The 12106-nt window shown below is 37.6% G+C and overlaps 1 protein-coding gene across 1 annotated transcript; it reads left to right on the plus strand.

Annotated features, from left to right (window-relative positions):
• The first annotated feature begins 1468 nt into the window (after positions 1-1468).
• On the plus strand, positions 1469-11895 carry LOC125897508 (syndecan-2-like). Its single transcript, XM_049590883.1, has 5 exons — positions 1469-1624; positions 6598-6682; positions 9405-9496; positions 9597-9699; positions 9782-11895. The coding sequence occupies exons 1-5, from the start codon at positions 1559-1561 to the stop codon at positions 9943-9945; spliced, it is 510 nt and encodes a 169-aa protein (XP_049446840.1). The 5' UTR covers positions 1469-1558; the 3' UTR covers positions 9946-11895.
• Positions 11896-12106: the final 211 nt, after the last annotated feature.

The following is a 12106-nucleotide window of genomic DNA, read 5'->3' on the forward strand; positions in this document are numbered from 1 at the left end:
TAGTCTGTGTCCAAGATGAGGAAAGGGTTGCTTTACATCTTTGAACTGGCGCAAAGGTTTATTCCTCTAAACCAGGGGTGTCAAACTCATTTTATCTCCTCACTTACATGTGTAAAGAGAATACAGTAAGGATTTATAGAGTTTAAACATTATGCAGGAGAGGTTGGAAGCCAAAAATAGCTTATTAAAGTACCTCGAAACTATAGAAATCAGGTGTCGCACTCTGGCTCCAAACACTTTTATTTTATTTTGAAGACGTTTCGACCTTTGGGCCTTCTTCAAGATCAACAAAGAAGAAGGTCCAAAGGCCGAAATGTCTTCAAGATAAGACACGCTTACGGAGCCAGAATGTGCGACACTTGTTTTCTACAATCAAGTCAACTGCCAGTGATCAGCACCTCATTATAATTCTTGGAGTGTGTTATTTTTATATTTTGATTTATGAAAGCACCTCCCCTGTTTAAATAACAAACATACATTAAAGAAAAATATAAAAACAGTGATTGCATAACTGGCCTGAGGATCTTAAATTACGTAAAGGTTCATAAGGGACGATCAGGTCTGAAATGTAATCTGGAGCCATGAAGAGCCTGAAAAGTAATCAATAAGATTTAAAACTCAATCCTGAAACAAACAGGGAGTCAACGTAAAGAAGCTGAAACTGTTCAACTTCAACAACCTGGAACCTGACACCTCTTGGCCTTCATGGGTGCATCAATGATCCTGTTTAGACCTGGTGTAAACATGGGTTTTGAGTGATCTGATCACAAGTGGACAGGGCTAAATACACGACTAAACTGACAGCCCCCTGAGAAGATGGAGGAAGCCCATGAGCAAAAGATGACCAAATACCTTGCGCTGTCAAGAGGCTTGTAGAGAGGGTGGGTGGTTGGAGGGCCTGCTGTGAGCCAGTTGAGGCGGGCTGCGCGGGTTTCCCAGAGCCATCTGTCTCAGCCTCAACGTGGCTGTGGATCAAGAGGGCAGATCCATGGTGTAGCGTGCTTCTTGGACACATGGCGGCGACTGATAACACCCGGCTGGGTCGCCCAGGTGAGGGTGTCTGATGACCTGAGACCTGCAACACCCTATGACCCTGGGTTCATCACTGATGATGGGTCCAGGTGTTTCAAATAACTATTTTTAATTTTATTTTATCGTCAGTTATTTTTTACATATTTATTTTGAATTAATTGTGTACCTGCTTCATCATTTTTCATTTATTTTTATTTTATTTATTTTTTGTTTTTATTTTATTTTTTTAATTTATTTATTTATCATTACTTTGTTGGATAAAATTTGGCTACAAGAAAGTGCTGTGTTCAGGCGCCCTGTGTAAACCATAGACTGTAAGTATAATGCACGTAGCCACCGTGACGTCACCCTTTGGTTTGTGGAATAGGTGTGAAAACGTGCCGGCATCTGAAGTTCACAGCTGAACGTGCTGTATTAGTGGGCGGGGCTTCAGCCCGGCAGAGGCTCGAAGTTCAATCGAAACACCTGCGGAAGACCTGAGAGGAGGAAGAGGAGCAAATAAACTGGACAGCAGCTCCACTGAAAGATGAGGATACCTCTGACAGCCTCGTTATTATTAACCCTGGGGTTAATACATCCCGTACATATGTCGGTAAGTTGTTCTTTTAAACCTGTAAGACACTTTTTTAACAACAGACGTTACGTCAGTCTCGTGCTCACCTTTCTCACTTCCTGAAGTTAGTCTGTGGTTATCACTGTACCAAGGTGTTTGTTTCACGAGCTTATTGTTTTCTAAGGGTTCAGTTGAATTAAAATAGTTAAATTTTTGATTAAATTAATTTTAATTTAATGTTCTATGTACACGTTACTGAAATTTATTTTATACTAGTCGAATTTGTTTGTTTATTCATGTCAATTTTATTCCAATAATGTCATTTTAACACTTATTAAAAACGTGTTGGTGTCACAGGGATTATTTCCGTGCTTAAACTCAGTTCCAGATAAAATAGGTCGCTGTACGCAGAGAATTTGAGATATTATCAATAATAGTAACCAAAGTCAGTGTTTGAGCAGAGAACATCACACTTCCCATTTTGTGGATTTTACACCTCTTACCATATGACATATGGGGCTTAGTGGGAATTATCTATCTTTACAGGGCAGAAAATGAATTGAATACAGATATTTTCACCATTAAATGTCTTTCATTACAGCCCTGCTGGCTCTGGTGATGGTATTTGAAGTAGAAATGACAAAGTATAAATATACAAATATATAAATTCAGAATTGTTCTTAGATTAAAGTATATCAATGACAGTAGTTCCAGTTGGATGTACTTAAAGTATCAAAAGTAGAAGTACTCATCTGGCAGAAAGTCCCTGTTATTACTTTATTTATTATTGTGTGTGTCATTGTGTTATTACTGATGTGGCATTTGAATTTATTATCAAATTATGTAACAAATTGTATAGAAGTTCATCTATAAAAGTGCACCATAATTTTAAGTTTATCACATTGTGTGTAAAATTATAATCCACAAATTAACCAGTAACTACAGCTGTCAAATGATCGCAGAGTAAAAAGTACAGTATTTCCAATGGTGGGAAAAGTACTTAAGTTACTTAACGAAAAGTAGCACTACCATGTAAAAATACTCTATCACAATTTAAAAATGTCCTGCATTCAAAATTGTTCTTAGACTAAATTATACCAGTGAAAATATTACAAGTTCAGTGTAATTAAAGTATCAACAGTAGAAGTACTCATCAGCTAGAATCTCCCTGTTCTTACTTTATTTATTATTGTGTCATTGTATTATTACTGATGCATTTATGTATGAGCAGCATTTGACTTTATTATCCATTGTATCATAAATTAAAAGGCAGTTGCATAGTTTAATCTATTACAGCGCACCATATCTATCATATTGTGTGTACAATTACAGTCCACAAAGTAACAGGTAACTACAGCTGTCAAATAATCATAGAGTAGACAGTACAGTATTTCCAATGGTCGGAAAAATACTAAAGATACTGAACTAAAAGTAGCACCACAGAGTGAAAATACTCTATTACAGGGGTGTCAAACGTACAACCCAGCGGCCAGATGCACTTATGAAGGCTGAGAGGTTTCAAGGGAAATTAAAACAGTGAGTAGACTTAATGTAAAATTCTGCCTCAGAGGCTTTTCCACCCTGACCAGAGGACAGCTCTCTGACATAATAATAAATACTCTGTGCTGTCAGATTTAAAGCTATTGAACATTGTGCAAAATATTGACAACCAGCAGCTTCAGTACAAAACAATCTGTATCAGACTTGTGTCTTAAAACAATGTTAGTGGAACCCTGCTGCTGAGGCGCTGCCAAAACTACAGATTGTAAATGATTTGTAAGGCGGGTGATGACTTCACTTCCTTCTTCATAATTTCCCACTGAAGTGGGAAATTATGAAAAAAAAAGAAGTATGTAATGAAAGTGAGTAATATACTGACTGAATGTGGAAAAACTGAAACACACTGGTGAATTTGCATATAATTTTTCTGTGAAAGATTCAGAATGAATGTCTTTACACTAAAAAGGGGGTTGCAATTTGTAGGTTATTATGCAGTGGTTTCACAGGTTCAGCCCACTTGGGATCAGATTGACTCATAAAATGAGTTTGACACTACTGCTATATTACAAGTAAAAGTCCTCATATATGTGGAGAACACACACTACAGGAGAAGCTCCCAAGTGCTGGAGATTGTACAGGAGCCAGGATGCAAATCACTGACAGAGTGCCCTGTAATGAGGAAGTTACTGTCAAACTGGACCACGTCACACCCTGTTAGGAATTGACAAATTATTATTGTTTTTATTTTTAATTCTCTTTTTACTGAGGCAAAGGACTTGCTTCTTATCAGACACTTTTCTGTCTCATTTACACTTTTTATTTATATCAAAACAAAAACAAATTATCAACCACAATAGTAAAGTAAAGGGTACTGTACTATACTATACTTTAATCCCTTACATCCACATGGGCATATCCTCGCTTATTTGTTCTTCTGTGTCACATGTTCCACTGTCTATACCTCTTCTACCATTTTAGATCAAAAAGCAAAGAAAGAAACGGAAACAGAGGAAAAAAGGCAACAAAAAAATACTAAAATAAGTAAAAATGAGCTAATAAAACTGAATCAATACATACAAAATAAATAAATAAAATAAATAAAAATGAAAATGTATCTCTGTCCTTTTCCTCCTCCCCTCACGCTCAACACTTGCAAACAAGTTATAGAATATTTCAAACATCTCTGGCAATGAACCAAAGTATTCTTCAGTTTACACAGTCTCTCAAAAGAAGTCCGACCTGCTTGGCGACATGTACTCAGTCCAGTTTTCTCAAAATCTATAACATGTATCCAGCTCCAATCTGGAAGAGAAGGTCAACTCCTCCATCACATATATATACATCACATATTACATCCTCTCAGCCCTTAATCATAGGTGCCTCTGTCTGGTGATAGCTTTTTTACTTGATATTAACATAATCTTTAACATATATTTATCTCTGATTCTTGTAAGACCTATATTCACTTATAATATCTCAAATGCAAATGGAAATTTTACCCTCAGTATTTTTTCCATACTTTTCTTTAGCTCCAGCCAGTACAGGCTAATGGAGGGGCAGCCCCAAAACATGAAAGGAATTGACAGATTAATAGATCTCTTAAAGGATGCCTGGTTTGCTAAGCAACTCTAAAAATAATGTACTGGAATGTCTCCCAGTTTGATAATGTATACATTATGTTATACATCTCTTCTTCACAATGTAAAATAGTTGAAGAAAACTTTACAGGGTACACACCGTTTAAAAAAGGATAATGAGGAAAGTTGGTCTCAAGTCATGCTGTGTAAACTGCTGTAAACACACAATACTCTTTGTACCTGCAAGTATATATATACTGTATCTTTTTTTTTAAATTGGTTGTCCACTTGCAATCAGCCCTTTATACCAACAAAAACTGTCATGCAATGTATCGTATTATTGCGTGAATAATACAGGTGCTTTAGGGTGTTTTCACACTTGGTCCTTTTCAGCCCTCTAAACAGACTCAGAGCGGTGAACATTGTGAACACAAAGCGCTCCAGATTTGGTTTGCTCTTTGCCGTTGTATTTAGCCCTCTAGATCACATGCTACTGCACTGGGACACTTGAAAAATCAGACGAAACCATGTCGGCGTGTAACGCTTGCAAGGACGCAGGACGAGGAGTAGTTTGGTCCATGGAAGATGCTGCACGTCTCCAGATGTGAACTGTAGAATACATCAAACAGTGACAGTCTACAGCACAGACACGCTAAGGGTTTCCTCCAGTTTTAAGTTCATCTGAAAGCAAGGGGCTTTGTAACCACACTGCAGTACCACGTCAAAGTAAAAACAATAAACTATGTCAATATATGTTCTATAGCCTATAGTGTGAACAGGAAGAGGACTGAGGCTCCGAAGTTGACCAGAATGAGAGTCTTCTTTCTAAAGAACTGACAATGTGACCACAAAAAGTCCCTTTTCTATTGGTCCACTTTTTGGTGCACTTTAAGAGGACTGAGTTCAGTTTGTTTAAAAAGGACTATATGTGAAAACATCCTTGGTATGCAAAGGATGGGAGCAACAAACCAATTAGAGGCATTTCTCAAAAAAAAGTAGCATATTTGGTGACGGTACGTATACAAAAGTTATGCTCTGTGTGTCAAATTACTCAACCCTTTGTTCGACACCTGTTAAATCTACTTTATAATCTTTGTCTTTGTCCCTTGAGATCAACGTCGAGTCAAACACCAGGTTTACCACATCCCTTTAAGCATTAGTGCTGCCTGGTGAGTGTTTCCAGCAGTAAACAGGAAGCACCTCAGGTGCATTTTATCTCCTGTCAGGGTTTTCACAGCATGACTCTTCAGATTGTTTTATGCTCACGGAGCCTTAAGGCTTGAGTCATTAGCAGTAAAAACATTTCTGTTCCTCCACCACTCTCCGTCCAATCTCAGTATCACTTAATCACCCCCTGTAAGTTTTAAAGCTGTAAAACATTTATAGTTGTTTTTTCATTAAGGATAGCACATATACGCCTGCTGGTTTCAATGGATGCAGGCTATTTAGACCTCATCAGTGAGTTTAGCTTGTGAATATCCAGTTGAGTTGGTTAGGAAAATATTATTTCAATGGATTGTTTGCTTGAATAGAAATGTTTGTAAGAGCTTCTTAACGTCATGTTGAGCTGCTGTATTCACTGGAGCTGTTAGGGAAGAAACAAACATAAAGGTTCAGCATTCTTTTACTGTTTCGCCAAAAGGGTGGAGTGACTTTACTGTTTATTCCAAGCTATATTCTCTAGTCATTACACTTTATTGGTGATCACAATTGCATCATTATAGGTTTGTCAGCCAGTGTCTTGTCTTACTTCACTGGGACTTTGTATCTGAGACGTGATTCATGTCCTGCAGAGGAAGGTACCTTTACAGGCTCCCTTCACCTCTTGACTGTTCTTATATGTCTGACAATAAGGCAGGAAACAGTATTGTGCTGTTTTTCATCAGTGGTCTGCATCTTTTAAATATCCCCATCTTTTTCTCTCCATGAAATTAGCTTCATTCCCCTCCTGAGGACTTGGAGGGATCAGGATATGACCTGGAGGGCTCTGGCTCCGGTTCAGGGGACTGGTCGGAACAAGGTAAGGCAGAGTACCGGAGGTGTGGCCTTTAGTCAGACTTGACTCACCACATTTCCTTTAGATTTGACCTGACAAAATAAAAAGACTTGCAACTCAGCTTGGACTTTAACATCAAGGACTCATGACTTCACTTGCACAGGAGCCAAGCCCAAAGATAAAAAAAAAACATGTTATTTAAAAGGTGTGCCAAGAACCAATTTATTTTCTGTCACTTCCTCAATCAGCTGACGTTATTGCTGTTCATTCCCAGGAAGTTGACACATATTGTAATTCCCCAGATGTGCTTTGTATGAACCAATCCAACCACATTAAATTAAGTTGCAGGAGAGAACTGTGATGAACTACAATTGCGTTACTAAATGACAGTTTGAAAAATGATAGATGATCAAGTTCTTGATTAAAAGCTAAACTGTGGTCAACAAAACAATTTGCGGTATGCACAAGGTGTGGGTTGAACTTTACAAACAGAGACTCAACAGTTTCCATCTTCAATTTGTCTTTTAAAGTGGCACAGGGAACAATAAGTCAAGGGTAATACTAACATAGTGAGCTTATACTTTGCTAATGTTATTATTCCGGTGTTAAAACGGCTTTCCATTTGGTAAAGAGTGCTTTGCAACTTGTTGGAGACTGGAAACTCAAAGTTTAGGATTTGGGACTTGAGTGCAAAGACTTGACAGTTACTTGTGACTTGCAAAACAATAACCTGGGGTCTCATATATAATTTATCCTACACTAGAAAACATGCCCATATCACACCTAGCCTGGCTTCCCTACACTGGTTACCTGTTGCTCTTAGAATTGATTTTTAGATTTGATTGCTAACTTAAAGCCCTGAGAGACCTTGCTCCAAGTTATATAACATCTTTTACTGCCCTATGTTCGTTCTCACACCCTGAGGTCATCAGATGCTTCTTTTCTTGTTGTTCTGAGGTCTAGATTAATTCACAAAGGTGATGGAGACCTCCTTGCAGTGACGGACTCAGGATGTTTGAAGGGCCGGGGCGAAAAGGAAAAAAGGGCACCTACTGCATGACATGGGGACAAGAGGGCAGCCAAAAGGGCACATCCGCTCGTTTTCATCCAATAGGGCACATCGTCTTGTTTTGATCAGTCAAGAGGGCAGCCAAAAGGGCACGTCCGCTCATTTTCATGATTCAAGAAGGCAGCTGATAGGGCACATCCTCTCATTTTTGCCACTCGAGAGAGCACTTTAGCGCGGCGTTTTCAACCGAGGCAGCTACTTTACTTTGTCTTTTATTCTGCACTGTACTTTGTAACTGTGTTTTGAAAGGTGCTATATAAATGAAGTTTTTAGTATCATAATTATTATTATTGTTATAACTGTGTACGCACAAAACGAGGCCTGAGAGAGGCTTATGTCACTTCCAGCGCAAACGTTGTGATGTATGAAAACAAACTTGATGGGAGAAACTTTGACCCATGCACATAAACATTTTGGAGATGGTGAGGTGGAAGCCTGATTGTAGAAACTGTCGAATATTTTTTGATGTGCACCATTTTTGGCTTTTGTTTGTACGTACATTTTAGTATGGATCCCACACATTGTTTTATAAATGAGACTCCAGGTCACGTCTCTGCTCAGTACCACACACACTATAAAATGCTGTTGTTCATGTCATTTTTATTTGTTATAATTTAAGAGGAGAATTTAATTTAAAAAAAACCCTATGTGATCGTACAACTAAGAAGAGTCTGTATATTTCAGTTCAAATCAATTTTAAAAAATATATACCAAAAAGATATTTTTGGCAGATATATAGATGAGGGAAGGTTGTGTTAGGGGAGTACATATTTATTTTGTAACACAGGGTGGTACTGGGATTGTAAATAAACTGGGTTTATTACTCATTTATTTAATTGGGTGGTAAATAGACTGGGGATAGTTGTATATTATTAGTAAATACATTTGGGAATTTGTTGAAATTATATTTGAGTTAAAAGAGGAAACATAAGAAAGGGGTAGAGACATGTAAGTTTAACTTCTGCCAACTTCTTTTTGGACAGTGCTATCTTTGTCTTGTTTGTTTTTTAGTAGGGATAGACTGATATGGATTTTTTAGGGCCAATGCCGATACCGTTTTTTTTTTCCATCACCCTTAGCCGATGACCGATTATGGACTGCCGATTTTCTTGAGCCAATATTTGGGGCTGATACTGCTTTTGCTCCCTCAATTTACATAAAAAAATGACACAATGATAACAAATATTACAGATCTCAAGTTTAAAATAAGAAACATTTATTGAACAGTAAAAAATACTAAAACAAGATGGAAAGTTGAGGTAGAACAGGTAGATTATTATTATTATTATTATTATTATTATACATTCAAATAAAAAAAGAGTTCACTGCTCTTAAATCTTCCAGTAATGTCTTTATAAAATAAACAAATATTTAAGCTGAAGCATAAATAAAACAACAACTACTGTACACAGTAGGATTCAACAGCTTCGTTCAACTTAACCACATACTTTCAAATGAAAAAAAGTGCCAGGGAAAAATAAATCCGCAAACCCACACGCGTATCGGCCGATGCCCATACAAATAAAAAACTCAAATATCGGCCCGATATATCGGCCGGCCGATGTATCCGTCTATCCTTATTTTTTAGTATGTTTTTTTTGTTTTTTTGGTTCGCAATATAATCATTCATTCATTCATAACATAAACAATATATTTTTATGCTCTCTGTGTCTCCAGGTGAAGCAAAAACCATCAAGGATCAAACCAGCAGCAAAGACGTCAGAATTTCTGCAGTAAAAGCAGGAGGTGGAAACAAGAACACTCTCCATGTACGTTGTTCTCATTAGTCTCACTGTTTCTTCATCTTATAATGTGGTAATGGCAGAGCAGGAAATAAAGTTGTGCAACTGTTTCTACTTTTGTCTTCAGCATTCTTCTGCCCAGAACTTTGACAACATGCTCAGAGACAGCGGATCATTTATTGTTTTTGAAAACAGCAAGAGTTTCATGGACAACAAAGAAATCTTTGCCGGTACTTTGCAGTTTGATGCACTGATTTTAACAGAGTGATACACTGTGTGTTTGTGTTCTAACTCAGTCATCTGTGTTTACAGCTGTTATTGCAGGAAGTGTAACAGGGGTGGCTCTTGCTGTTGCACTGGCAGCACTATTAATCTACACGTGGCAGAAGAAAGATAATGGAGGATATGTTCTGGGCAAGCAGAGGGCTTCACACGAAGATTATCACAGATCCAACAGGGAAGGAGTTATTGTTTAATTAAGCACCAATGTTTGTGTTCTAAGGCAGTGGTTCCCAACTGGTGGGTTGCGGTCCAAAAGTGGGTCGCAGGTCCATTCTGAATACACCTCAAGTGACTCGTGAACACACTTTATATTGAAGTATAGTGAATTTCTGGCACAGAGCTTTTATTTCAAAGCGCCATTTCCTGCTGTAGAGTGAGTGACTAACAGACAGCTACATGACAGAGACAGCAAACTAGCTCGATGACACACAACACAAGTATGACACTGGATATATTTAACTGTGTGGACCTTGAACTAATGACTAAGGTGAAATCTGGACCAGTTGGGAACCACTGTTCTAAGGTGATGCTGCCAGGCCGTTGTAGAAATTACACTTATGCTGGATTTATACTTGTGCGTCAGCTCTATGCAGAACCTATGCTGTAGCATTTACATTTGCGCAGTGGCATTTCTGTCACCCTGCAGTTACACCTCCAAAACACGTTGGCGGCGATTTGTGTACTTTACTATAACTCGCAGGATTCACAGACAAAGCACATTTCTGGACACATTTTCCCCACAAATACAACATGCTAATGTTTTTAGCACAAGCCTATGGCATTTTGCATTGTATATATTAGCCTAGTGACTAGCAACTTTTCCTCTACTCATATGAAACCAGGGACAACAGCAACATTTAACAAAGGTAACATTACAAAATTTGGCTCCATTACAACTCACAAGGTGCAGCAACAAAACAACTGTCTTATACTAAACATGTTTTCCAAACAAATACAACATGCTAACATTATTAGCACAAGCCTATGGCATTTTACATTATATAAATTAGCCTAGCCACTAACAGAGATTTCCTCTGCTCATATGAAGCCAGCATAAATCACACACTACATTTAAAATGCCATTTTTGTGGAGGCTTTATTGTCTTCACAATTTATTGTTTCTTATCTGAAATTAAAGTAAGGGAAATGGTTTCAGCTTACAAAAATAGACAGGAGGTCTGTGTTGCCACGAAATGTAGTTACATTTCTGGGCAGGCTACGGCGCAGGTACGGCGTCAATTTGATGCACAAGTATAAATCCCACTTTATTCTCGCGCCTAATTCAAATGTCTGCAGTTGCTCATAATTTATTTATTCATTGTTTATAAAGATTTGAGATTGTTGAGCGTTGTCGTTCACAGGGCTGTAGAGGGTAACACTGAGGTCACATCCTCTGCATTTTAATAGATATATATTTTTGTTACTGTCTAATTTTTTGTGGAAATCAGGTGTAGTCTGCCAAGATAGTGATCAGTGACTAAATGACTTTTATTTTAAAATGTATGTCTGGCTTCAACAGGTGTATATAATTTTATTTGACATGATTGAAAGAAGATGGTAACAGATATAATATGTGATAAATTATTGATGGTGTACACTTTGCTGTGTTAATGTTTTAAAGTGGCAGCTGTCTTTACTTTTGTGCATATATGTAGCATCTAAATGAAAAAAAAAGACCTAGAGTCACTTTACAAGAGCTGTTTTACACAAAAAATTCTTGATAGCTGTTTTTCATGGAAGACACTTGACATGTCACAGTAAGAAAAGCACAGGTGTAAATAATGAGTAACGAAGGCTGAATTTCATCCAGCTGCTTCAGTTTCAGGGTCCTGGTGTTTTCACACCAGGGAGATTCATTGTCAATGTCAAACATGTGCTTTTCCTACTATGACAAGTCAAAATGTCTGCTGTGAACATCTGTCCTTTGTTACACCCAGGTGTAACAGGGCATTTCAATGCTGCATTGAAGATACATGACCCCAGTGTTTCTAAAATCCTGTATTAAATAAAAATGACAATGATTACGCTATGCTGATAGGCTGCTATCATGTGACTTGCATTATCTCGTCTAGATTTGTGCCATTAAATGACAATTACTATTTTTGTATTCCATAATTGTTAATAAATGAGCTTTATAACATTAATCCTGTCTTTTTCATGTTTTATGAGCATATGTGGAGGGTATATACAGTATATATGGTCAGTTTAAACACAAGTATGACAACGAGATGATATTATGCACATGCTATTACACTTTTTGTCTTGTACCATAATATATAGTACAGTAAAGTGACTAAGTATTGCAGCGTTTTTTCAGAAATTGGTCTGACATCACAGGTCATCTGTTGACTAGTG

This window comes from Epinephelus fuscoguttatus, linkage group LG11 (assembly GCF_011397635.1).
Source record: "Epinephelus fuscoguttatus linkage group LG11, E.fuscoguttatus.final_Chr_v1".
NCBI lineage: Eukaryota > Metazoa > Chordata > Actinopteri > Perciformes > Serranidae > Epinephelus > Epinephelus fuscoguttatus.

Excerpts from the sequence above, each read along its gene's own strand:
- LOC125897508 (XM_049590883.1), top strand. The coding sequence starts at position 1,559 with ATGAGGATACCTCTGACAGCCTCGTTATTATTAACCCTGGGGTTAATA. Across the intron at positions 9,497-9,596 it reads GAAACAAGAACACTCTCCAT|CATTCTTCTGCCCAGAACTT; the intron begins GTACGTTGTTCT and ends TTTTGTCTTCAG. Across the intron at positions 9,700-9,781 it reads CAACAAAGAAATCTTTGCCG|CTGTTATTGCAGGAAGTGTA; the intron begins GTACTTTGCAGT and ends CTGTGTTTACAG.